The sequence below is a fragment of the Anomaloglossus baeobatrachus genome, chromosome 10 (genome assembly GCF_048569485.1).
Source record: "Anomaloglossus baeobatrachus isolate aAnoBae1 chromosome 10, aAnoBae1.hap1, whole genome shotgun sequence".
Classification (NCBI taxonomy): domain Eukaryota; kingdom Metazoa; phylum Chordata; class Amphibia; order Anura; family Aromobatidae; genus Anomaloglossus; species Anomaloglossus baeobatrachus.
Genome location: NC_134362.1, coordinates 54,587,111 through 54,614,799, shown reverse-complemented (window position 1 = coordinate 54,614,799; position 27,689 = coordinate 54,587,111). Strand labels below are relative to the sequence as shown.

Below are 27,689 nucleotides of genomic sequence, written 5' to 3'. Positions count from 1 at the left end.
TCTGTCATAACTGTATAAAGAATAAACTCAACATGTTTGGTTGCCAAGTGAACTCTGGTGTTGTGTGGGTTACTATTTCCTCTACGACCAGGACTGGCAGTGGGGTGATGGCCACCAGCCTGAAGAAACCAGTAAGTTTCATGCACCCCACCTGAAGACACACCAGTACACAGAGTCTCCTTGAAGGAGCGGGGCGCCTGTATGACCCGGCGTCCGTGCCTTATTTCACATATATGGATAGTATCTATATTTCATAGTTGGTGAGTATGAAGGATATATTATATTCTCAGTATAATAATCGCCGCACGTGGTGAACCTTAGCGCTCACAAACCACGAAACTGGAGACCTCCTGGACTCGCACATTTGGCACAAACGCTTTTCTCATAGCGTACACGTGCTTCCTTTTTGTCCATAAGCCAATGAGGTCTGTGACTTAACTCTTTGTTCATTGGGTGTAAAATTTGCCATTTCATAATGCTCTGGGACATTTTGTTATAAGGAGGAATGATATTCCCTGAATGATAGAATGAATGGAACAAAGGACATTATTGGAACTAGTTTAAGCTGCATGAAGATAATTCATAGTGATGTAGAACAACGATGAAGATGAAGGGAGGGGTTAATGGACCGGAACAAAGGTGTATATATATATATACATACATAGAAATGAGATTAGAGGAGCATCATAAACATCCACGGAAAAGAAAGACCAGGAAAACTTAAGAAGTCAAAGTAGATCTTGCTGGAGTCCTCTTAGACATTGGAGGAAGCGCAAACCATTCTCCATCTAAGTGTGATACGACCTGTATGGCATCAACATGGCTTTCAATGATGTCCTCGAGTCCTTAGGTGGCGTTGGTTGTTTCCAGATCCTACATACCATCCTGTTATTGATACCAGTGGCCATGTTATCCTGCCACAACCTCCTTCAGAACTTCACAGGTGCAGTGCCGGAACATCACTGCAAGCTTCCATCTATGAACGTCCTGAATAATGAAAACCAAACACATCTAATAAAACAACTAACTTCCCTGGATCAAGATCAAAAACCCTGGAGATGTGTCCAGTTCCAAAAAGTCAGAGATCTATTATTGACCTCAACTAGCAAACCAATAAACGTAAAGAATATGGAATATTGCAAAGAAGGATGGAAGTATGACCAAAGCACCTTCTCCTCCACCATTGTAACCGAGGTATGTCTGGCCGCACTTTATTAGTATCTAGAGTTACAATGTTTTACTAATTAGATCCATTTTTTTTAAGGTGTATTACGTTTTCTTTAGTGGTTTTATGTAGAGCATCTACTACCATCCTTTGATGCTTGGACTTTTAATACACAAATTATAGATAACAAAATATATAGATTTATATGTATAACAAAAATTATAATATTTATTTGGTTTTTACCTGTTCTTCACAGTGACTGGTAGGACACATATACCAGTAAGTACCAATATATACTTACGGTATTATTTTTACATTAGACATACTTAGTACAGACCAAGTGTTATTGAAGCTGAGGTTAGTTACATTCATGGTGAGGTTGAAAGGCAAAGAAGAAGAAGCCTCAACTGTCCAAACGTGTCACCCTGGATTTTTAAAGAGGTTGTCCACTATTTTTACATTGATGGTGTAAACTTAAGGCCCCGTCACACGGTACGATATATCGGGCGATATGTTGTTGGGGTCACGTCAGTAGTGACGCACATCCAGCATCGTTTGATATATCGTAGCGTGTGACAGCTACGAGTGACTTAACGAGCAAAAATACTCACCTTATCGTTGCTCGTTGACACGTCGCTCATTTTCAAAAACTCGTTCCTCCTTCTGCGCGCCGGTTGTTCATCGTTCCCGAGGCAGCACACGTCGCTCCGTGTGACACCTCGGGAAAGACGAACTGCAGCTTACCTGCGGCCGCCGGCAATGCTGAAGGAAGGAGGTGGGCGGGATGTTACGTCCCGCTCATCTCTGCCCCTCCGCTTCTATTGAGCAGCTGCTGTGTGACGTCGCTGTGACGCCGAACGTCCCTCCCCCTTCAGGAAGTGGATGTTCGCTGCCCACAACGAAGTCGTTCGGTAGGTGACAGGGGTTAATGACTTTGTGCTACACGGGTAACAAATTGCCTGTGACGCATAAACGATGGGGGCGGGTGCGATCGCACGACATATTAGCGCATGTGACGCCGGCTTTAGTATAGGTGATCAATGTCTGATTGGCCAGTGTCCGACACCCGGCACTTCCTCCGATCAGCTGTTCTCAGCGCTAGTAGGCGGCTAGAAATGCTCAGTTCCGGACCTGCCATGTCTTCTGATAGTGGCGGGTACTGCACATCTGCAACTCATTCAAATCAATAGGAGGCGGATGTGTTGTATCCAGCAGGCAGCCAGAGATGGTCCGCTCCTGAGCTGCTCCGTCACCTGATAGCGGCCGTGACCGGGTACTGCACATCTGCCTCCCATTCAAATCAATAGGAGGATGTACAGTACCCGGGTGCGGCTGCTATCAGATGACGGGACTGCTCCGGAACTGAGCCACCGGCACTGAGAACAGTTGATTAGCGTTGGTGCCGGATGTCGGACCCCGGCCAATCAGACATCAATGACCTATCCTAAGGATAGCTTATCTTTGTAAAACTAATGGACAACCCCTTTAAGTCATTGAAATTGGTATGGTGTTGATACAGCCGATACACTGTCCATCATGAGCCATTCCATGGGTATAAAAAGCACATGTTTTGTGCAATACTTATTAGAAATGTCCTAAACGTGATCTATATATAGCAGATATATGCAGCGGATAGTAACCAAAGAAAGAGTCTTTAGATTTGCTGAGATTAGAGAAACCCAAAACAATCAATAGTGAAGTATATCAAATATTTATTAGATGCTGTAGGGTATACAATAAATACATTCAGTGTAGGACCAGGGGAAGGGGTGTGCTGGAGGGGAAAGAAAACCCCACGTGTCCCGGAAAGGTAATAAGGGAGTAAAACTCACCAAGAGTGACCCTACAAACCCTGTAGGCAAGTGCCCAGGGTCCAAGGAAGCCTGATCAATTGTATGCAGAGGCGTTCACACAATAGTGCAAAATTGCCTCCATGTATGATATGGTAAGAGGCAGATTACTCACCAAGGTCAGGTCACTAAGAATACCGGGATAACACGTGGGGACCGGCGTCCCAACACGTGTTTCGCGTTGGTGGCTTCGTCCCCCGAGCACAATGACCAGAAGTGAATCTATCATTAGAGATAAGATCATATTAACATTAATAAATATTTAGTAAATTTTAACCTCTAGCAAACCGCCAGACTGCCTAATAATTATTCATTCCCTTTACTTTGCAGTGGAATTTAGTCTGTAACCAAATTCCTTGGAGGCAAGTCGCCCGTTCCATCTACATGACCGGTGTGCTATTGGGAGCGCTCGTCTTTGGCACGCTCGCTGATAAGTAAGTTCATATTCTCTTCTGACTGCAATATGTTCAACTAATTCCCAATTGCAATGTTTTTGAAATAACACACACACACACACACACACACACACACACACACACACACACGCACACACACACACACACATTTATAACCAAATATATGCCAAAAGAGGGTGTAGGCAATAAACCAAGTGGCAATAATATGCCACTGCATCCACACAAAGTACATGGACAGGCTACTGCATAATGAATATACTTGATAAAGAAAAATAGCCAATAAAATTAATATTAAATATATTTTTATTACACAAAACACACACTATATATACACTACACATACACACATTACAAAGTAAATACATTACACATATATTAGATGTACATTACACACATTACACATATATAACACTCATACATATACACATTCATGTATATACAATACACATACACAGATTATAAAGTAAATACATTACACTCATTAAACATATATTAGACATACATTACAAATACATGAATCATTATACGTATTTAAAATACATTACACACATTACACATATATAACACATATACACAAAGATATACATTAACACAAATTACACATATATAACACACACATACATATATACATTACACATATATAACACATACATATATACATACATATACATTACACATATACAACACACAAACACATATACATACATATACATTACACACACATTAAACATATATTACATACACATATATATATATATATACATACATATACATTACACACACATATATACATTACACACACACTACACATATATAACACACACATACAGTATATACATACATATACATTATACATATATAACACACAAACACATATATACATACATATACAGTACATTACACATATATAACACAAACACGCACATACATATACATTACACACACATTACACATATATAACACACAAACACATATATACATACATATACATTATAAATTATAACACACAAACACATATATACATACATATACAGTACATTACACATATATAACACAAACACGCACATACATATACATTACACACACATTACACATATATAACACACAAACACATATATACATACATATACAGTACATTACACATATATAACACAAACACGCACATACATATACATTAAACACACAAACACATATATACATACATATACATTACATACACATTACATGTATATATATAACTCGCACACATATACACATACATTACACACACATTACACATGCGCACAATAAAAGTACATTACACATACAAGATCTTATAACTTTCATTTGTGAATCAATAAAAACAATGATTTCCAAGTAGTAAGTGATTGGCTGCAGTCTGTGCTCCCATCAGCATTGTCTTCCTTTAGGAGCGTTGTATTGTTTTAGAGACTCGGCACATTGGAGGATATTCTGGTGGGCCAGCAAGTACATAGCCATAAGATACCATATGTTATTGTATGTTTAATGATGTCCTGGGGTGAACCACAGCAGGTCAATGTACAGAATAATCAGCGCCTTGGTTCTCACAACACATTTCCTCATGATGATATATCTCTATGATTTAGATTGGGCAGAATGGAGATCCTCACATGGTCTTACCTTCAGATGGGAATAGCCGGGAGCTGTGCGGCCTTCTTACCTACGTATGATGGCTATTGTGCTTTCCGCTTCCTTTGTGGTGTGGCGTCATCCGCTATCTCTGTGAACAGCATCTCACTAAGCAAGTATCCTACAATGACAGATTAAGAGTCAATAATTTACTATACCATTTATGTACCCATCATGCACTTTCTTGTTTTTTACTAATTTCCTATATTTTACAGTCTTGGAGTGGATGCCCAAGCGTGGCAGGACACTGGCTGGGAATTTTTTCGGCTTTTCCTACTCGGTGGGGCAGATAGTTTTGGCCAGTATGGCATACATAATCCGGGACTGGCGATGGCTTCAGTTTGCTGTTTCTGCCCCATTCTTAATCTTCTTCATCTACTCTTGGTAAGATCTCAGTCTTTAATGGGAGATTTGTCTCTGTATGGAACAGCTGAAATAGTTAATTAACCCATGTTTATATTTAGTTATATCTTCTATTTCTTGGTCCAGGTGGCTACCGGAATCTGCTCGATGGCTAATTCTTCGGGGTGACCCTCATAAGGCTCTAAAGCATTTAAGACATGCTGCTCGAATCAATGGAAGATGGGCAGAAGGAGAGAAACTGACAGCGGAGGTAAAATACCCAATGTTTTATGAGGGTACAGAATATAAATAGGACGGTCGCATAATCTTTATATGCAAAATTTTATTTGACTATTTAATGGGAAATCTGCATAGATAAGTACAAGAACAAAACCTAGTATACGTCTGACAGTGGCCACAATGTTTATGCATGTGGTGGCCATTGTCCACCATATGTAAAAAAGCAAAAAATAAAAATGCGCATACTGTTGGAAAAATTATTTTACGACGCAAGGAATCATCTGAAGCAAGCAGTTTTCTATTTTTGTGGCAAGGAGACAAGAGCAAAGGTCAAAGCTATTGTCTGGTTTATAATATGTCACCAGGCCAAAAATAAGACCTGCCCCAAAAATAAGCCCTATTTTATGGGATTTTTAGAGAATGCCTGAAATATAAGCCCTACTTCAAAAATAAGCCCTAGTTACAGTCAGGGCCAGCGTTGGGAGGAGTCAAACTGCACAATTTCTCAGGAACCCCACTTTCTTAGGGACCCCAGCAGTTGTATTCTGAGGTTGATTGTTTAAGGACCTTTGACTTCAAAGTCATGTGACCAAAGGTCTCTTATTTCCAGAAGTCTAAAATAACTGAACAGAAGACAGGCTGGCATGCAGGACTGGTATTAGTGGAAAGGGACAGCAAATTGGGCAATTTCACAGGGCCCCCATTCTCCTAGAGGCCCCAGTGTTTATATGCCGATGATAGGACTGTGCAAGGACCTTTGTGACATTATGTCATGTGACCAAAGGTGTCTTAATTGTAGGAGTCTAAGGCTGAAGATGATTATATTTGAATAAATGTAGATTTTTTTTATTTTTTTTGTTCAAGAATAAATGTAGATTTTTGTTCTTGGGGGAAAAAATAAGACATCCCCTGAAAATAAGCCCTAACTCATCTTTCGGAGGTAAAAATAATATAAGACCCTTGTCATGATTCCGTGGTGCAGAACATTCTGTATTATTCTGCTATGCTCTCCTGCAGAGGCGGTACATATTTGCCTATGGTGCAGAGCGTTTTGCAGGATGAATGCTCTGCTGGTTGTTTCACAGCATTGGGCTCCACGCTGTCCTGGAGAGGTGCTCTTGCAGATGCTTCTCATTCCCGGCGATTGCTTTGCGTCATTAGGTAGCGTGTTAGCTCAGGACGCCGCCAGTCGTACTTCCCATTTACAGTTATGCTGTTGGCTCCCGTGATGCTCAGTGTTCAGATCTTGGCCTCTTGACTCCGGACTGCTTTTTACCTAGCTCTGCCTGTCCTCCCCTGTTTCTGATGAGACTTCACGGCTACTGACCTCTGACTTCCTCCTGACTAAGTCCTCGCCTGCTCCCTGTAACTTGTATGTACTCTCCTAAAACCCTGACCTTCGGCTTGTATCTTGACCTTGTCTCTGTCCGCCCCCTACCCCCGTGTACGGTTGTGTCCTCCTGGTTTTTGATCTCGGCCTATCTGACTACCTCTACATTTACTGCATACAAGTAGTGTCTAGCACCACCTTGTGACAGTCATCACAACCCTGTCTTATTTTTGGGGAAACATGATAATCATACGTTTGTACAAATTCAAGGACCTTGGCTACATTTTTGCTTATCTCTATCCTAAGTCTGAAGCATAAACATTTTCTTATAACTTTTTACTCTTGATTTTCCTAACACCTACTGCACAGCATAGTTAGAGTATATACACAACAATCTATGTGCTGAAAATTTTCATAGAAATTGGAAGGGACCTCAAGGGCCATCGGCTCCAGCTCCCTGCGAGTGCAGATTTTCCCAGCTATAACAGAGTCATAGAATGGTACCGTTGGGAGGGACCTCATGGGACACTGATCTCACATCAGTATTTAGAATTTCTTCCATATTCAGTATTTTTGTAAATTTCTCTAACCCTCTTCCATCCTCATCCACAGATGCTTTGCTCCGAGATGCAAAAAGATATTCTTATAATCAGAGCTTCACACTCGGTGTTTGACCTCGTCCGCACTCCGGCTATGAGACGAATGTCCCTCTGTCTAGTCCTAGTTTGGTAAGTTGATGCGGATACTATTGATTTGCAATTAATTATTTGTAGCCAATGCATTATGTACTCTTTTATTATTGTATTGGAAAATATATTTTTATATATATATATATATATATATATATATATATATATACAGTATATAAAATTTGTATTAATTTTTAATTACTTGTATTGGAAAATATATTTACATATATATATAGATATATATATATATATATATATATATATATATAATTATTTATTTATTTTTTTCTGCTATATGGCAAAATATATAGTGCCACTAAAATGACGTGTGTATTAAGTATCTAAACTATATAGATTCGTCTGTTTTTTTTTCAATAGGTTTTCAAGTAATTTTGCCTATTATGGGCTCAGCATGGACCTTAAGAATTTTGGGCTGAACATTTTCCTGGCTCAGGCACTATTTGGCGGTGTGGAGATGATGGCTAAAGTGATTGTGATGTTGGTGATGACATTTGTGGGGAGACGGGTCATGCAGTTTATGTCCTTGTTTCTGGCTGGAGTAATGGTGCTATCCTACAGCTTCACTCCTCAAGGTAATGCAGATCAATTACTTGTTAGCCCCTTCCAACGATAGTCAGCTTTCATTTATTACTGTTTTATTGCATTGAGTCCTAAGAGTTGGATATTGCATTGCGTTCTATTAGCTTATCGTTACGTCTTTGCTACCAAGTGTCTTTTTTTAACAACTACATAGTATATACTGTTCTTTTGCAGAAATGCAGATGGTGTGTACAGTCCTAGCGGTGACTGGGAAGGCTTTTCTGGCTTGTTCTATTACATGCATGTATCTGTACACTGGAGAACTCTACCCTACAGAGATTAGGTGGGTTTGCCTTACATTTTAATAACATTGATTGTAGCACTGGTTCAAGAAATCAGATTTTGCCTACCAAAACGTTCATATGGGGGGACAGATTAGCTTTGGTCAGGAGAATAGTTAAGCATGGGACTCTGGCATCTCCACCATCAGAAGTAATCCTCTGGAGTTTGGGGATAGCCTAGGGTCCCCTAGCATGTGGTACAGTATCTATGTCTGTGTGGGCGGCAGGCTGCCTCTTCATGCGGACAGGCTGGCTGCGGTGACTGTATGGAGCAAGCCGGTGTGGCGGGTATCCCAGATGCCCTGGGTTCAAATGATGGCGTACAGAGTCAGCGCGTGTGCAGATAGAGCTCTCGGTTGAGAGCTCTAACTGCGTACGCGCTGCTCCGGGCAGCGTTTCTTTGAAGCCAGGACTGCCGACAGAGCATCTGGGACACCTGCCACAAAGGGCTGCTCCACACAGCCACTGCAGCTTTCACTGCCAGGACCGACCCCACCGCTGTCAGGACCGACCCCACCACTGCCAGCACCAACCCCACCAGCACCGCCCCTGCCTCCTGTGACTCTACTCCACCACTGCTGCCAACCCCTTCCGGTAAGACAACACCGGAGTATAAGACGGACACCATATATTTTTTTTTTTACTTTTTTATCTCTAAATTTGGGTTCTGTCTAATAATCCGGTGCGTCTTATAAAATGAAAAATATGGTACTTACTCACCCTATGTGAGATCCTTTATTTCTTTTTTTTCTGCATGTACAGTCATATATAGTAGACTTCCAATCTCTGAATAGGACCGCTTTCTGATTCCTAACAGATTTAAACAAAATACTGAATTTTCCCCCTCTATATTAGCTCAGCTCCTCGTGCAAATCAGACACTATGTTCAATATGACATGTTCCCTTTAAGCGAAGAAATACTAATGAAAGTATTATGTCCCCTTTGTACAGGCAAACTGGAATGGGCTTTAGTGCCATGAATGCCCGTCTTGGCTCTGCAGTGGCATCGGTTTTGCATTTAACAGGGGATTTTTCGGCGACAATCCTTCCCATGCTTTTTGGAATCACTCCCATAATCGCCGGCTTCTTCTCCTGTTTTCTACTGGAGACCAAAGACTTTTCCTTACCGGATACCATCAATGAGGTTGAACACAGGTACCATCTTCTGGTTTAATTTTCTTAATATGCAGATTTTATGATCCATTTGTTTTTTTTATTAGCTTAAACGTTTGCAACAAGATTAGAAAAATGGGTCTATTGTGCATTGGGTGTAACTGCCCCGATTCATCCATGGGTCTATTGTGCATTGGCTGTATCTGCCCCGATTCATCCATGGGTCTATTGTGCATTGGGTGTATCTGCCCCGATTCATCCATGGGTCTATTGTGCATTGGGTGTATCTGCCCCGATTCATCCATGGGTCTATTGTGCATTGGGTGTATCTGCCCCGATTCATCCATGGGTCTATTGTGCATTGGGTGTATCTGCCCCGATTCATCAATGGGTCTATTGTGCATTGGGTGTATCTGCCCCGATTCATCAATGGGTCTATTGTGCATTGGGTGTGTCTGCCCCGATTCATCAATGGGTCTATTGTGCATTGGCTGTATCTGCCCCGATTCATCAATGGGTCTATTGTGCATTGGCTGTATCTGCCCCGATTCATCAATGGGTCTATTGTGCATTGGGTGTATCTGCCCCGATTCATCCATGGGTCTATTGTGCATTGGGTGTATCTGCCCCGATTCATCCATGGGTCTATTGTGCATTGCCTGTATCTGCCCCGATTCATCCATGGGTCTATTGTGCATTGGCTTTATCTGCCCCGATTCATCCATGGGTCTATTGTGCATTGGGTGTATCTGCCCCGATTCATCCATGGGTCTATTGTGCATTGGGTGTATCTGCCCCGATTCATCCATGGGTCTATTGTGCATTGGGTGTATCTGCACCGATTCATCAATGGGTCTATTGTGCATTGGGTGTATCTGCCCCGATTCATCCATGGGTCTATTGTGCATTGGGTGTATCTGCCCCGATTCATCCATGGGTCTATTGTGCATTGGGTGTATCTGCCCCGATTCATCCATGGGTCTATTGTGCATTGGCTGTATCTGCCCCGATTCATCCATGGGTCTATTGTGCATTGCCTGTATCTGCCCCGATTCATCCATGGGTCTATTGTGCATTGGCTGTATCTGCCCCGATTCATCCATGGGTCTATTGTGCATTGGCTGTATCTGCCCCGATTCATCCATGGGTCTATTGTGCATTGGCTGTATCTGCCCCGATTCATCCATGGGTCTATTGTGCATTGGGTGTATCTGCCCCGATTCATCCATGGGTCTATTGTGCATTGGCTGTATCTGCCCCGATTCATCCATGGGTCTATTGTGCATTGGGTGTATCTGCCCCGATTCATCCATGGGTCTATTGTGCATTGGCTGTATCTGCCCCGATTCATCCATGGGTCTATTGTGCATTGGCTGTATCTGCCCCGATTCATCCATGGGTCTATTGTGCATTGCCTGTATCTGCCCCGATTCATCCATGGGTCTATTGTGCATTGGGTGTATCTGCCCCGATTCATCCATGGGTTTCACAGTTTCACAGTTTCACAGTTTTTAAGGTTGAAGGGAGACTCTAAGTCCATCTAGTTCAACCCGTAGCCTAACATGTTGATCCAGAGGAAGGCAAAAAAACCCCAATGTGTCAAATAAGCTCCAATGGGGAAAAAAATTCCTTCCTGACTCCACATACGGCAATCAGACTAGTTCCCTGGATCAACACCCTGTCATAAAATCCAATATACATAACTGGTAATATTATATTTTTCAATTAATGCGATCAGGCTCTGCTTAAATTTTACTTGTGAATCCCTCAATACAACATCATACGGCAGAGAGCTCCATAGTCTCACTGCTCGTACAGTAAAGAGTCCTCATCTGTGATTATGATTAAACATTCTTTCCTCAAGACGTAGCGGATGCCCCCGTGTTCCAGTCGCAGGCCTAGGTGTAAAGAGATCTTTGGAAAGGTCTCTGTACTGTCCCCTCATATATTTATACATTGTGATTAGATCCCCCTAAGCCTTTGTTTTTCCTAACTAACTAACCCCAAGTTTAATAACCTGTCTTGGTATTGCAGCCCACCCATTCCTCTAATAATCTTGGTCGCTCTTCTATCTACCTGTAAGATTATGCTATTTATAACCTTCTATACTTTTGCTAACAAGAAATGCATCCATTCCTCTCTTAAATTCATTCAGTGAGTTGGCCATCACCACTTCCTCAGGAAGAGAGTTCCAGAGCCTCACTGCTCTTACCGTGAAGAACCCTCTTCTATGCTGATGTAGGAATTTTCTTTCCTCCAATCGAAAAGAATGCCCCCTTGTTCTTGTCATAGTCCTTGGTACAAACAGATCATGGGAGAGATCTCTATATGGCCCTCTGATATATTTGTACATATTTATTAGGTCTCCCCTAAGTCTTCTCTTTTCTAGAGTAAATAGACCTAATTTTGATAACCTTTCCGTGTATTGTAATGCACCCATTCCATTTATTATTTTAGTAGCCCGCCTCTGAACCCTTTCAAGTTCAGTAATGTCTTTCTTCAGCACCGGCGCCCAAAATTGCACACAATACTCCAAGTGTGGTCTGACTAGTGATTTGTACAGAGGGAGAATGATGTTTTCATCTCGTGCCCCCAGACCTCTTCTAATGCATCCCATCACCCTATTTGCTTTGGTGGCTGCTGCCTGACACTGGGCACTCCAATTTAGATTCTTATTCACTAAGATGCCTAAGTCTTTTTCCATGTCTGATTTCCCCAGCAGTTTCCCATTTAGTAAGTAATCGTAGCATCTGTTTCTCCTTCCCATGTGCATAACCTTACACTTATCTGTGTTAAACCTCATTTGCCATTTTTCAGCCCAATTCTCCAATTTACTCAAGTCCATCTGTAGTTGCAAACTGTCCTCCTTTGTGTTAACTACCTTACATAGTTTTGTATCATCTGCAAATACTGATATTTTACTCTGTAAACCATCCACCAGATCATTAATAAATATATTAAATAGTAGGGGGCCCAATACAGACCCCTGTGGCACCCCACTAGTAACCCTGGCCCAATCTGAGTATGCACCATTAATAACCACTCTTTGTTTTCTACCACTAAGCCAGCTACCTACCCATCTACACACATTTTCCCCGAGCCCAAGCTTTCTCATTTTACTTAGCAGTCTTTTATGTGGGACAGTGTCAAATGCTTTACCGAAGTCGAGATAAATGACATCCAATGATTCTCCTCGGTCCATGTGAGAGCTTACATCCTCATAGAAGCTGATCAGGTTAGTTTGACAGGAGCGATCCTTCATAAATCCATGTTGATATGGAGTTAAACAGTTATTAACATTGAGACATTCCATAATAGTATCCCTTAAAAACCCTTCAAACATTTTACCCACAACAGATGTTAAGCTTACCGGCCTATAGTTTCCAGGTTCCCTTTTGCACCCTTTTTTGAATATTGGTACCACATTTGCTAGCCGCCAATCCAGTGGAACAGACCCAGTTTCTATAGAGTCTTTAAATAAAAGGAATAGAGGCCTGTCTATCACATTACTTAACTCCCTTAATACCCGAGGGTGAATGCCATCAGGGCCTGGTGATTTGTCAATTTTAATGTTACTAAGTCGGTTCTGCACTTCTTCCTGGGTTAGGCAGGTCATACTTAATGGGGCATTTACATGATCACTCTGCATTTCCCCTGGCATATGCTTTTCCTGTGTGAACACAGTTGAGAAAAAAGTATTTAAAACATTTGCTTTTCCCACATCGCTTTCTATGATTTTACCCTCATTATTCTTTAAAGGGCCAACACCATCAATTTTAATCTTTTTTCTGTTTATATAATTAAAGAATAGTTTGGGATTTGTTTTGCTTTCCTTAGCAATGAGTCTCTCAGTTTCTACTTTTGCTAAATATATTTGTTTTTTACACATTTTATTTTTTTCTCTATATATTTTTAATGCTTCCTCGCTGCCTTCTTGTTTTAGCTTTTTAAATGCCTTTTTCTTATTATTCATTGCCCCTTTTACATCCTTATTAAGCCACATTGGTTTTCTCCTGTTCCTAGCCCTTTTATTTCTGTATGGTATGGCTAGCTCGCAGTGGGTGTTTAATACCGATTTAAAAATTTCCCACTTATTTTCTGTGCTCCCATTTTTGAGGACATTGTCCCAATCAATTTGGCGAAGGTCTTCTCTAAGTTGATCAAACTTTGCTTTCCTGAAATTCAGCGTTTTTGTAACCCCCCTCCAAGGCACCTTACTAAAGGACAAGTGGAATTGTATTATATTGTGGTCACTATTCCCTAGGTGCCCATCCACTCGTATGTCTGTTATTCTATCTGGCCTGTTGCTTAAAATTAAGTCCAGAAGGGCTGCCCCTCTAGTTGGGCCCGGCACAAGTTGGGACAGATAATTATCCTTAGTTACTGACAGAAACCGGTTTCCTTTCTGAGATACACAGGTTTCAGTTTCCCAGTCTATATCGGGGTAATTGAAGTCCCCCATAATAATCACCTCATTGTGATTTGCTGCTTTGTCTATTTGTTTCAATAATACATTTTCAGTGGTTTCTGTTATATTTGGTGGCTTATAACAAACCCCTATGAGTATTTTATTAGTTTTCCCTCCTTGTATCTCCACCCATAGAGATTCCACCTCTTCATTTCCCTCTTGAATATCTTCTCTTAGTCTGGGCTTTAAACTGGACTTTATATATAGACAGACTCCACCCCCTTTCCTTTTTTTACGATCCCTCCTAAACAATTCATATCCTTGCAGGTTAGCCGCCCAGTCATAACTATCATCTAACCATGTCTCAGTTATTCCTACTATGTCGTATTTCTCCTCATACATTACCAGCTCCAGTTCCTCCATCTTATTGGTCAGGCTTCTTGCATTGGTCAGCATGCAGGAAAGAAGTTTTGCTCCCCTTTTCTCAGCTTCCTTCTTAGTACCCTGTCTTGGGTCCTCTTTACGGCATCTAGTATCCTTGATTAGTTTGTCCTTCTGCTGCATGTTCTTGTCTGCTGTTTTTTCTCCCATCCCCTCTTCTTCTAGTTTAAAGCCCTCCTGATGAGTGTGGCAAGCCTTCTGGCGAACGTGTGTTTCCCAGGTTTTGTGAGGTGTATCCCGTCTCTTGCGAGAAGTCCATCGTAGAGGTAATTCACTCCATGGTCTAAGAATCCAAATCCTTGCTGCCTGCACCACCGTCGTAGCCAGTTGTTCAAATCTAGTATCCTATTCCATCTTCTGACACCATGGCCATCGACTGGGAGGATTGATGAGAAAACAACCTGTACGTTCCGTTCCTTTATTTTCTTCCCCAGAATTTCAAAGTCTTCACAAATAGTTGGCAGATCATTTCTTGCCGTGTCGTTTGTTCCTACATGTATCAATAGGAACGGGTATTCGTCCTTGGATCCGAGGATAGTTGGTATCCTGTTGGCCACGTCCTTGATTTTTGCTCCAGGGAGGCAGCATACTTCTCGTGCGGTTATGTCCGGCCTGCAGATAGTTGCCTCCGTGCCTCTTAGTAGTGAGTCGCCCATAACTACCACTCTTCTTTTCTTTCTGGACGCACTGCTTGTTGCTCCTGAGTGCTTTTGAGTGTCTTTTGTTTCTGCTTTTGTTGACAAAGTAACTTCTTTTGATGATACTGTGTCTTCTCCTGTAGAGACGGTATCATCCTGAGCTGTGCCATTTTCATTCTCCAGCATGAGGGCTTCATATTGGTTGCTAAGCTGTGTGGGTGGTGCCGACCACTTGATCCGCTGGCTTCTTTTGGTCACATGTGTCCACTTTTCAGCCTCTGTATGTGTTCTGAAGCTTTTCTCACTTTCCATATCCTGAATTGTTGCTTCTGCCTCGTCCAAGAAGTCCTCATGTTCTTTAATTAGCTTCAAAGTTGCTATTCTTTCTTCCAGTCCCCGCACCTTTTCCTCTAAGAGGGCAACAAGTTTGCACTTTTGACAGGTGAAGTTGAATTTCTTGTGCGGCAGATCCGTAAACATGTAGCATGTGTTGCAGGTGACCATGTGGATTTTCTTCTCTTCCATAATGCTGATGTAGCGTATGACAGGCGAAAGTCCTCAAACAGCGAGACCCGGCAAGTCCCAGCAATCGATCAGCTTACGGCGACTCTTCTCTTCTTAAACAGCTACAGTTATCACCACTATGAGATTGTGTTAAAACTATGCCACACTTATCTTCAGTCGCCTCCCTTTACTTCAGTACCTCGCACTCTCAGCACCTCGCTAGCTCTGGCTGGTTTATATAGTTCTACAAGGACTACTAGAAGCTGCTAGAGGCTTCTAGAAACAGGTGTGGCTAATACTACTGACTAAATCACTAGACACACTTTTTTTTTTTTTTGCTTTTTCACAGTACCCCAGACAAACACAGACAACAAATCCCTAATGAAATTAAACAGTTACAGTTATCACCACTATGAGATTGTGTTAAAACTATGCCACACTTATCTTCAGTCGCCTCCCTTTACTTCAGTACCTCGCACTCTCAGCACCTCGCTAGCTCTGGCTGGTTTATATAGTTCTACAAGGACTACTAGAAGCTGCTAGAAGCTTCTAGAAACAGGTGTGGCTAATACTACTGACTAAATCACTAGACACACTTTTTTTTTTTTTTTTTTTTTTTTTTTTGCTTTTTCACAGTACCCCAGACAAACACAGACAACAAATCCCTAATGAAATTAAACAGTTACAGTTATCACCACTATGAGATTGTGTTAAAACTATGCCACACTTATCTTCAGTCGCCTCCCTTTACTTCAGTACCTCGCACTCTCAGGGTCTATTGTGCATTGGGTGTATCTGCCCCGATTCTATCATGGGTCTATTGTGCATTGGGTGTAACTGCCCCGATTCATCCATTGTTTTGCACACCAGTCATGATTAAGAGTGCGCTGGAGTAAAATGCGCCAAATTTGGCTTTTAATGAATTTGGTGCATTTTCAGCTTTTTTCATGCCAACGTAATAAATATTACTCCAGTACACTTCTGTCCTAATTCACAACACTTTTGTGGAGTAAATTATGGCAATGTCCCGGCAGGACTCGGCCTCTCTCCACCCGTGCATCTGACGGAATGTTCACAAAATTGTCAACATTCCAAACAGTTTTGGATAAAATTGTTTTGTTTTTGTTTTTTGTTTTTTTTTTTTTAAATCAGGCCCTTTTCATTGGCTGCATCTCATAAAGATATACAGTAACACGGCTTCAAAGTTTATTAGACCAGCCCTCTTAGGCCCTGTGCGCACTAGAAAACGGAATTTTCTTAAGAAAATTCCGCAGGCTCTGAAAGATTTCCGCACCTGCGGAAAAAAAAACAAATCCGCATGCGTTTTGATGCGGATTTGGTGCAGTTTTTCCACAGGTTGTTCCCTGCGGGATTTCACAATTAGGCTCTGTGCGCACTAGGCGGATTTTGCCGCGGATTTCCCGCATGTTTCGCTGCAGAAAATGTTCATAACATCTTTGCAGTGATTTTACTAGCAAAACCTATGGGAAAAAAAAAATACTGTGTGCACTAGGCAGATTTTGACAGCTACAGGTTTTGCTGCAGGATTCCCGCAGCAAAAATAATTGCTTGTCACTTCTTTTCCGCAGGTAGCTGCGGCATTTCACTTATGTAATTGTGAAATCTCGCAGGGAACAACCTGCGGAAAAACCGCACCAAATCCACAACAAAACGGAACAAAACGCATGCAGATTTCGGTGCGTTTTTTTTTTTCCGCAGGTGCGGAAATCTATCAGAGCCTGCGGAATTTTCTTAAGAACATTCCATTTTCTAGTGCGCACAGGGCCTTACATAAGTGAAATGCCGCAGCTACCTGCGGAAAAGAAGTGACATGCAATTCTTTTTGCTGCGGGAATCCTGCAGCAAAACCTGTAGCTGTCAAAATCTGCCTAGTGCGCACAGCATTTGCTTTTTCCCATAGGTTTTGCTGGTGAATCACTGCAGAAAGGTTATGAACATTTTCTGCCGCAAAACATGCAGGAAATCCGCGGCAAAATCCGCCTAGTGCGCACAGAGCCTTAGACGTGAATCCAGACACTTCTTGCTGTAAATTAAACCGTATTAGTTAATTTCAAGCATAAATTAACTGGACAATATATACTGTACAATTTGAGAACATTCCTCCGTTATGCCAGGAGATGGCAGTGATACCCTACAAATAAAATATTAGCATGTATTCAATTAGTGCTCTTAGAATTTAAAAAGAAACTTCAAAACATAATGAAAAAAAAAATAATGGTGAAATTCACTATCTTGCTGTGAACAAAAAAAGAGACCAGGAATTGATCCTTTTCGAAGTTGGTCAAGTAATAAATAAATAAAATAAAAAATAATAATATTAAATCTTTATTTTTATCTAATGATAAGGTAATGATAAATATCCACATGTACTCGGGTAACCTGCAATGTCAGGATACATAGGAATATTTATTTATTTACTCACTTATTAGCACTAATAATTCCCCAGCGCTTTACGGACATCACTGTCCCCATTGGGGCTCACAATCTATATTCCCTATCTGTATGTTTTTGGAGTGTAGGAGGAAACCGGAGACCCCGGAGGAAACACATGCAAATACTGGGAAAACATACAAACTTCTTGCAGATGTTTCTTTGGTGGGATTTGAACCCAGGTCTCCAGTTATAGAATATCTTATATTGATGGAGTATTCTTTTAATTTCTTAAATCAATGGTACATGTGAATAAAGCAACTTTATGATGTATGTCTTATTAGATAAGTTTTGCTTCATTCTCCTCCTGACCTGATCTTTTACTCTCATTTCATAGGTAAATCTGTATTTAGGGAAGACACTGTTTCCTATTACTGAGATAAGAGATGACAGTTGGTGCTTTGAATGTTCTATGGAGGGAGGAGGTAGAGGCAGACACTGACCGTAGACTGTGTGCACATGGTGCCTTTTTGATACGTGTGTTGAGAAATCTGCACCAACATCTACATGCCTATCTTGAAGCCAGTAAAGTCTATGAGATTCCTGGAGTCCTGTGCGCACGTTGCTTTTTCTTCCCTTGCAGATCTGGTTCAGAAAAAAAATCTATTGTTGGCACATTTTTTTCCTGCTTGTTTTATCCTTTCCAGCCATTGACTGCATACAAAAAACACCCCAAAACCGCACAGTAAACGCACAAAAAATGCATGCTTTTTTCTGTGCTTTTTTTGGTGAGTTTTTCTGCCAGAAAGTGCAGATTTGATGCAGAAATATTCTGCACCAAATCTGCAGTATGTGCACATTCTCTAAGGTCCAGTGCCCACGCTGCGTAATTTGACGCAGATTTTCAGAAATCTGCAGCAAAATTTGCATGTCCATTGTGAAGTCAGCAAAGACTATAAGAATTCAGAAGTGCTGTGCCCACGTTGAGTATTTCTTCATCGTTCCTTATGGGAGACCCAGACCATGGGTGTATAGCTTCTGCCTCCGGAGGACACACAAAGTACCACACTAAAAAGTGTAGCTTCTCCCTCCTAGCATATACACCCCCTGGTAGCCAGTCCTAGCCAGTTCAATGCTTTGTGTTCAGGAGGTCACACATCCACACATGCATCCTCATCTGATTTTTCATTTTAAAGAGTTGGAAGAAAAGCGGGTCCAAGCTGGACCCCCGGCATGTCCCTTCTCACCCCACTGTGTCGGCGGTGTTGTTAAGGTTGATTTCAAGGCTGGAGCCTTACATGCCGCGCTCCTTCACCATCCCTCGGGCTCTGGCTTGAAGTGGGAGCCAGCACGGTTCTCCCTGCCTGGCAGGAGACCGGTCTCCATCCGCAGCCCTTTCAGGATCCTGCCGGACGGAGAACTCATCCCTCAGGGACCTGGCCCTGCGTCTCACAAGCTAAGTATCTGAGACGTTATTTTCAGGGGGTCCCTTGTACTTTAATGTGGGGGAGAGTGTGCTGTGTATGTATTCTGACATTCCCGGCCGGTTCTCTGGTTTTCACCCGAGAACCGAGCCGATGGTGCCTGTTTGCCGGCCGCATTGTTAAATCTAGGCCCCGGCTTCGCCTGAGGCCTAGTTTCGATTTCACTGCCCCTGCATGTCAGTCATGCAGAGGGACAGTGCGGCTCCGCCCAGCGGCTGTTCGGCACAGGGGAGAGACACTCCTCTCTGAGGAAAGATTCCCTCCCCTGTATATCTCCTTGGCCCTCCGGATCCCACTCTTAGAGTAGGCCCCGCCCCCTCTCCTCGCTCCGGCGCCATTTTTTCAGCGTTCTTATGCCATGTCTGCACAGCGATCGGCGCTGACTGCAGCATCTCTCTGGGGGTCCGGGCTGTGGGATCTGGAGGGCACAGAGACAATGTCAAACGGTCTGGCAAGCCACAACCTCCGGTTGTGGACCTGCTTATATACTGCTGATATACTGCTTATATACTCTGCTGGGGGTCATTCTGGCTCAGAGCCCCCACTTCAGCAGCATGTCTCACACGAGAAGTAAGGCTGCAAGGCTGCACAATATGCGCTGCATGTAGGCTCCTACTGTCTGTACCGAGCACATAACCACATTGTGATTCCTGCTCTAACATGGTGGGGCCTCAGCCTGGAGTCCCATCCCCAGTGGTCCCTCCGGCTGCTCCGGCTCCGGTGGCTGAACTCCCGGCTTGGGTAGAATCCTTCTCTCCATGGGACAGCTGTCCCGGACTCTGCTGAGCATGCATTAGCCCCCTTCTCAGGGCGCCTCTGCTGCTACGGCTCGCTCAGCAAGGCCCACAGAGGATTCTTCTTCTGGTCTCAGACCCCGTCCTCCTCACAGGAGACGCAGGGTCCCCTCTCCTTCCTCGTCCCGCGGCTCTGATTCACGAGCTGACTAGCAGGACGAGGAGGATTCCTTTACTGGGGGCTCGGACGCTTCCATGTCCCCCATTCATCTGTCCGAAGGTGACGCAGATATTAGTGTTTCGATTGCGTACATTAATTCTGTACTGGACCTCAATCCGCCAGTATCGGAGGAGCAACCCTCTCTGGCAAAAGAGCACAGTTTACCTTTCCTAAGAGAACAAGGAGTGTGTTCCTTAACCACTCCAGTTTTCAGGTCACTGTGACCAAGCCCAGGGTCTGCCACAAAGCGTGGTTCTGATGACCGTTTTCCCTTTCCACCAGAAGTGGTCAAGGAGTGGGCTCATTCATCAAAGGTGGACCCTCCGGTGTCTAGACTCTCAGCCCGGACAGTTGTATCAGTGGCTGATGGCACCTCACTTAAGGTTTCCACTGTCCGCCAGGTTGTCCTTCTGGCCAACTCTGTATGTGAGGCGGCAGGGGCCTCGTTCTCCCCATCTTTTGCAGCAGTGCGGGCTCTCTAAGCCATCTCTGCTTCTCTAGAGGAGATGCATTCACTCACCAGGGACTCTATGCCCGAAATGGTTGCCTTAACTTCCAGGCTTCAGTCTTTTCATCCTATGCCATGTCTGCCATGCTGGAGACTCTCACCGCACTGCGGTAGCCCCGGCTAATTCCCTCGCTATCCGCAGTCCCCTGTGGCTTCGAGAGTGGAAGGCAGATGCTTCTAAGGAAGTACCTTGCTGGGCTCCCTTTGCTGGGACCAGACTATTCGGTGGACAACTGGATGAAATTATTAAGGAAGTTTTTGGCAGGAAGAGTACTTCCATGCCACAAACCAAAACCAGGAAACCTGCCCAGGGCAGGAACCAGTCGAGGTTTCGTTCCTTTCGTTCCTCCAACTGGTCGTCCTCTAAGCCCTTGGCCTCGTCCACTAACTCAGCCAAAGACCAAAAAACCCAACTGGCGCATGAAGCCGCGTCCTCAGAAGACCGCAGGAGCTGCTGCCACTAAGGCAGCCTCCTCCTGACTATCTGGCCGCGCCAGCAAAGTCCTCGGTCGGTGGCAGGCTCTCCCACTTTGGCGACGTGTGGTTTCAACACGTCTCCGATCAGTGGGTGCGGGATACCATCTCCCACGGCTACAGGATAGAATTCTATCCAGCCCGCCAAACAGATTTTTTCTGTCAACTCCCCCCTGCTCCAAGGCCGCCGCCTTCTCACAGGCCGTGGTATTCTTGCAGGCCAATGGAGTATTTGTACCGGTTCCCGACTGGGAACGGTTCTGAGATTTCTACTCAAATCTCTTCCTAGTCCCCGAAAAGGACGGTGCCTTTCCGACCTGGATCTCAAGCTTCTCATCAAGCATGTTCAGGTGTGGCATTTTCGCATGGAGTCTCTGCGATCAGTCAATGACCCAAGGAGATTTCCTAGCATCCAGCGTTGGCTACGTTTTGCAATCGGAGTGGAACATTTCCAATTCGTGGCTCTTCCCTTGGGGTTAGCCACGGCCCCTCGAGTATTCTCAAGGTCATGGCAGCAGTGATTGCGGTCCTGCACCTCCAGGGGTTGGCAGTGATCCTTTTGTCCTGGACGACCTTCTAGTCAGGGCTTCATCCAGTGCAGACTGTTAGCGGAGTGCCTCGCTCACTCTCGCCACTCTAGCCAATTCGGGTGCCTTGTCATTCTGTCCAAGTCCACTCTGACTCCGACCCAGAAACTCGCGTACCCAGGGACGCAATTCGAGACTCTGCCGGCACTTGTGAAGCTGCCATTAGTCAAACAGCAGTCCCTCCTCTGGCGGTGCGCCCTTTGCTGAGGCCCCGACGTCGTTCCATCAGGCACCTAATGCAGGTGCTGAGTCAGATGGTGGCGTCAATGGAAGCGATTCCCTTGCCCAGTTCCATCTGCGTCCTCTGCAGCTGGACATTTTCCGCTGTTGGAACAAGCGGACTTGCTCCTTCCACGGGTTGGTGGCTTCGCCACAGACCAGGGGCTCTTTTCAGTGGTGGCTTCGGCCCCTCTCTCTTCAGGGACGCTCCTTCCTGGCCCCGTCCTGGGTGATCCTCACCACGGATGCTAGTCTATCCGGCTGGGGAGCAGTATATCTCCACCAGGAGCGCAGGGCACTTGGACTCCGTCCGAAACAGCCCTCTAGATCAATGTGCTGGAAATCAGAGATGTGCTTCTAGCCTTCTTAGCCTTTCACCATCTGTGGGCGGCTAGGCACATTCGAGTCCAGTCAGACAACGCGACAGCATTTGCCTAAATCAACCACCAGGGCGGGACACTCAGCCGCCTGGCAATGTTGGAGGTTCAACGCATCCTTCAGTGGATGGAGGACTCCAGGTTCACCATATCCGCAGTCCACATCCCAGACGTGGAAATCTGGGAGGCAGATTATCTCAGCCGTCAAACGTGGACAGCGGCGAGTGGGCTCTGCATCCGGCAGTGTTTCGGTCAATCTGCTGCAAGTAGGGCTCTCCGGACGTGGACCTTCGCTCCACGATCCTCAGGCTTTTGCAGCAGACGCACTGGTTCAAGATTGGTCCCAGCTTCGTCTGTCTTACGTGTTTCACTCTCTAGCTCTTGCCCAGAGTCCTGCGCAAGATCAGAATGGAGGGCCGTCGGGTCATTCTCATTGCTCCAGACTGACCCAGGCGAGCTCGGTACCCTGACCTGCTCAATCTGTCCGTAGAGGTGTCATGGCATCTCCCGGACTGTCCGGACCTTCTCTCACCAGGTCCGTCTTTCCGCCAGAATCCTGCGGCTCTCAGATTGACGGCGTGGCTTTTGAGTCCTGGATCTTGACGACTTCTGGTATCCCTCCTGAAGTCATCTCCACTATGACTCGGGCTCGGAAGTAGCCTTTGGCCTTTTTCCCTTGCCGATCCTCCTGTCCTTTCTACAGTCCGGTCTGCAGCTAGGACTGTCCCTCAATTCCCTCAAGGGACAGGTCTCGGCGCTGTCAGTGTTGTTCCAGCGGCGTATCGCCCGGCTGGCTCAGGTGCGCTCCTTCATGCAGGGCGCATCTCACATCATTCCGCCTTACCGGCGGCCTTTGGAGCCCTGGGACCTTAATCCGGTCCTCACGGCTTCCGGAAACCCCCCTTTGAGCCTCTTAGGGAGGTTTCTTTGTCTCGTCTTTCACGGCAAGTGGTCCTTCTAGTGGCCATAACTTCCCTCTAGAGAGTCTCTGATTTGGCTGCACTCTCTTCGGAGTCACCCTTTTTTGGTTTTTCATCAAGACAAGGTGGTTCTCCGTCCGACTCCGGACTTTCTCCCTAAGGTGGTTTCTGCTTCCACCTTAACCGGGACATTTCCCCGCCTTCCTTTTGTCCGGCTCCTGTTCATCGCCTTGAAAAGGCGTTGCATACTCTGGATCTGGTGCGGGCGCTCCGGATCTATGTGTCTCGCACCGCTGTTCTTAGGCGGTGCACCTCTCTTTTTGTGCTGACCACTGGTCAGCATAAGGGCCTCTCGGCATCCAAGCCGACCCTAGCTTGTTGGATTAGGTCGGCCATTTCCGATACCTATCAGTGTACTCAAGTGCCTCTCCCGCCGGGGATCAAGGCACACTTGACCAGAGCTGTCGGTGCCTCTTAGGCTTTCAGGCACCAGGCTACGGCTCAGCAGGTCTGTCAGGCTGCCACTTGGACTAGTCTGCATACCTTTTCGAAGCACTACCAAGTGCATGCTCATGCTTCGGCAGATGCGAGCTTGGGCAGACGCATCCTTCAGGCGGCTGTCGCCCATTTGTGAAGTTAGGTTTTGCCTACTTCTCAGTTTTCTGTTTATTTCCCACCCATGGACTGCTTTGAGACGTCCCATGGTCTGGGTCTCCCATAAGGAACGATGAAGAAAAAGAGAATTTTGTTTACTTACCGTAAATTCTTTTTCTTATAGTTCCGACATGGGAGACCCAGCACCCTCCCTGTTGCCTGTTGGCAGCTCTTGTTCCGTGTGTTTTCACCGGCTGTTGTTGTAGACAGAGGTTCCGGTTATTCCGGGTTTTACTCTATCTCTACTTGTGGGTGGATGTCCTCCTTCAGCTTTTGCACTAAACTGGCTAGGACTGGCTACCAGGGGGTGTATATGCTAGGAGGGAGGAGCTACACTTTTTAGTGTAGTACTTTGTGTGTCCTCCGGAGGCAGAAGCTATACACCCATGGTCTGGGTCTCCCATGTCGGAACTGTAAGAAAAAGAATTTACGGTAAGTAAACAAAATTCTCTTTTTTTGCCTTGCGTATTTGGTGCAGATTTCTTTTTTTTCTGCACCAAATCTGCAAGGGAAAAATAAGCAACGTGGGCACAGCACTTCTGAATTCTCATAGACTTTGCTGGCTTCACAATGGACATACAGATTTCTGAAAATACGCATCAAAACTACACATCGTGGGCATTGGGCCTTAGGCTATATGCACATGCTGCAGATTTGGTGCAGAAATTTTCTGCATCAAATCTGCATTTTCTGACAGAAAAAAGCAACAAAAAACACATCCGTTTTGGTGCATTGTTTTATATGTGTTTTTTAGTGAAACTAATGGCTGAAAAGGCTAAAAAACACAGGAAAAAAAATGTCCCAACAATTGACAGGCTGCAGATTATTTCTGCATCAAAATCTGCACCAATTCTGCAAGTAAAAATACGCAACGTTGGCACAACACTTCAGAAATCTCATAGACTTTCCTAGCTTCAGGATAGGCATGCAGATTTCGGTGCAGATTTTTAAAAAAACATAAAAAAATACGTTTGCACAAGGCCTAACAGTTCTCCATAGACATTTATGAGCACCTACTGCCACCGTCTATCTGAGTAAGGGTACGCTCACACGAGCGACAAAAACGGACGAGAGCAATGCGAGAAATTCTTGCATTGCACTCGGACCAATACTAGTCAATGAGGGAGAGCTGTTGGTCAGCTTTTCTTGCATCCAGATTCTGGATGCGAGAAAAGCAGCAGCATGCTGCGATTTGATCCAGAATACGTCCGAGACTCGCCAATACAAGTCAATGGGTGCGAGGAAAAATCGGATGTCACACGGACGGCACACGGACCATCCTAGTGACATCCGTTTTTCTAAATACAATCCTATCATATAGCACAGAACACTGTAAATTCTCCTGTACATGACTGTAAATGAGTAACAGCTGCTGTGCAAAAAAACGGATTGCATACTGACAGCATACTGACAGCACACTGAGTGCACACTGATGACAAGTGAGAAAAATTCGTCCGACTCTCGCAAACGAGAATGGGACCGTTTTTTAATACGTTCGTGTGAGTCCAGCCTAACGGGAAAATCTGTATTTACTGAAAACAGGTTTTACGCATGAAGCATTTTAAGAATGATCAGTCCTGGAGGAGAAAGAAGCAGATTTCTCTGATAAGATACATTACAAAGCTTATTATTTTCATGTGTACTAATGATTTCTGGGAAAAAATAAATAAAATCTAATATGTATAGCTGAGTGTATGTATATATGTGGGTGTATGTCCGCTAAAGGAATCCGCACTGTCACATTTACAATCACAACATTTTGCACAGACGCCTCATGTGACTCAAGAAACGTCAAAGACTATGTTTTGACTGGAAAATTTAACCACACACTTTGGCGTTACTCTTCAAAAAACCTGCCTCCATTAAAGTGAATGGAGATGGGAGATGCAGGTTAATAGGAGCTGTGATGGGTTGCTATAGGAGCAAAGGAGGTAATATGATTTCTGTGGAGAGAGAGATAAAGGCAGACAGGGAAAGAGGCAGACAGGGAAAGAGGCAGACAGGGAAAGAGGCAGACAGGGAAAGAGGCAGACAGGGAAAGAGGCAGACAGGGAAAGAGGCAGACAGGGAAAGAGGCAGACAGGGAAAGAGGCAGACAGGGAAAGAGGCAGACAGGGAAAGAGGCAGACATAGAAAGAGACAGACAGGGAAAGAGACACACACACACACACACACACACAGATAGAGAGAGACAGACACACAGGTAGAAAGACAGACCAGGAAAGAGACAGACAGAGAGACAGATACAGGATGAAAAAAAACAACAGGCAAAGAGAGAGACATAAAGAGAGAGACAGACAGACAGACTTGAAGAGAGATGGAGCGACAGTTACTATCCCGGGCAACGCCGGGTACTACAGCTATTAAAACAATAACTCTCTAAAGGTCGTAGCCATACACACAGTAATTGATCTAGAATAAAAGTCTCTTCCACATCAGGTATGATGAGGGAACATGAAGATTTGAAAATAGGAAATACAGTACTATTTGTTGTGAAGAACAAATGTTAATCACTTACGGTAGTCTTTTCAATCCTCAGGCATAAAGATATTTCGTTCGAGGCAGAAGACATCGAGAATGAAAAATGGATTGATAACGTCAATTTAAAGGAAATCTCCTTATAAGTAAACAGTATGGGGATCCCCAAGGAGAAAGGACTTAGGATATTCTGGTAAAACATGGTGATGTCTGTTGTCCAGAGGAAATGTCTTCATGGAAGGATTGAACCATCCATGGTGAAAGTGTCAGAGCTCGGAGGACGCGTCTGTGGTTATCCAGTATTATATATATTATATACAGTACCTGCGTCTAGTTAGTTCTATGAATTACATTGTATATTGTATGTATTTATTCAAATAATATTTGTTGAATTGAAATTAGTACATGTTTTTATTTTGTTTTCAATGTTTTTATTTAATATTTTGAGCAGGAATCAAAAATAGGTTGTATCTTTATTAATGAAGAAAACCAAAAAAGACAGGAGGGTTAATCTTACACTCTCTAGCAGTGGTGTAACTACAGTCTGGTGGGCCCCGGTGCAGAGTTTGAGTCTGGGCCCCTGCCCCCCTCTTCAGCTATATGGGCCATTGTAGCATTCTAAATCCTTTAAAGACATACAAGTTGCCCCCCTCTCCCTTCATTGTGTAGTAATGTCCCCCATCCTGGGCCATTTCCTGGTAAATATGTCCACATCATGGCCCCATCCTACTGTATGACCCCATCATGGCTATATCTTGGTACATATGGTCCAATCCTGGTTTATACAGTACAGACCAAAAGTTTGGACACACCTTCTCATTCAAAGAGTTTTCTTTATTTTCATGTCTCTGAAAATTGTAGATTCACATTGAAGACATCAAAACTATGAATGAAAACATGACGAATTAAATACTTAAAGTGTGAAACAACTGAAAATATGTCTTATATTCTAGGTTCTTCAAAGTAGCCATCTTTT

General features: G+C 44.0%; 1 protein-coding gene across 1 annotated transcript; it reads left to right on the top strand.

Annotated features, from left to right (window-relative positions):
* The first annotated feature begins 288 nt into the window (after positions 1–288).
* LOC142254848 (solute carrier family 22 member 20-like) lies at positions 289–27,034 on the top strand. The gene is made up of 10 exons (XM_075326186.1): positions 289–1,194; positions 3,346–3,449; positions 5,039–5,193; positions 5,297–5,465; positions 5,571–5,694; positions 7,606–7,721; positions 8,061–8,275; positions 8,457–8,565; positions 9,515–9,718; positions 26,775–27,034. Exons 1-10 carry the CDS (start codon positions 820–822, stop codon positions 26,857–26,859), a joined length of 1,656 nt encoding a protein of 551 aa, XP_075182301.1. The 5' UTR covers positions 289–819; the 3' UTR covers positions 26,860–27,034.
* Positions 27,035–27,689: the final 655 nt, after the last annotated feature.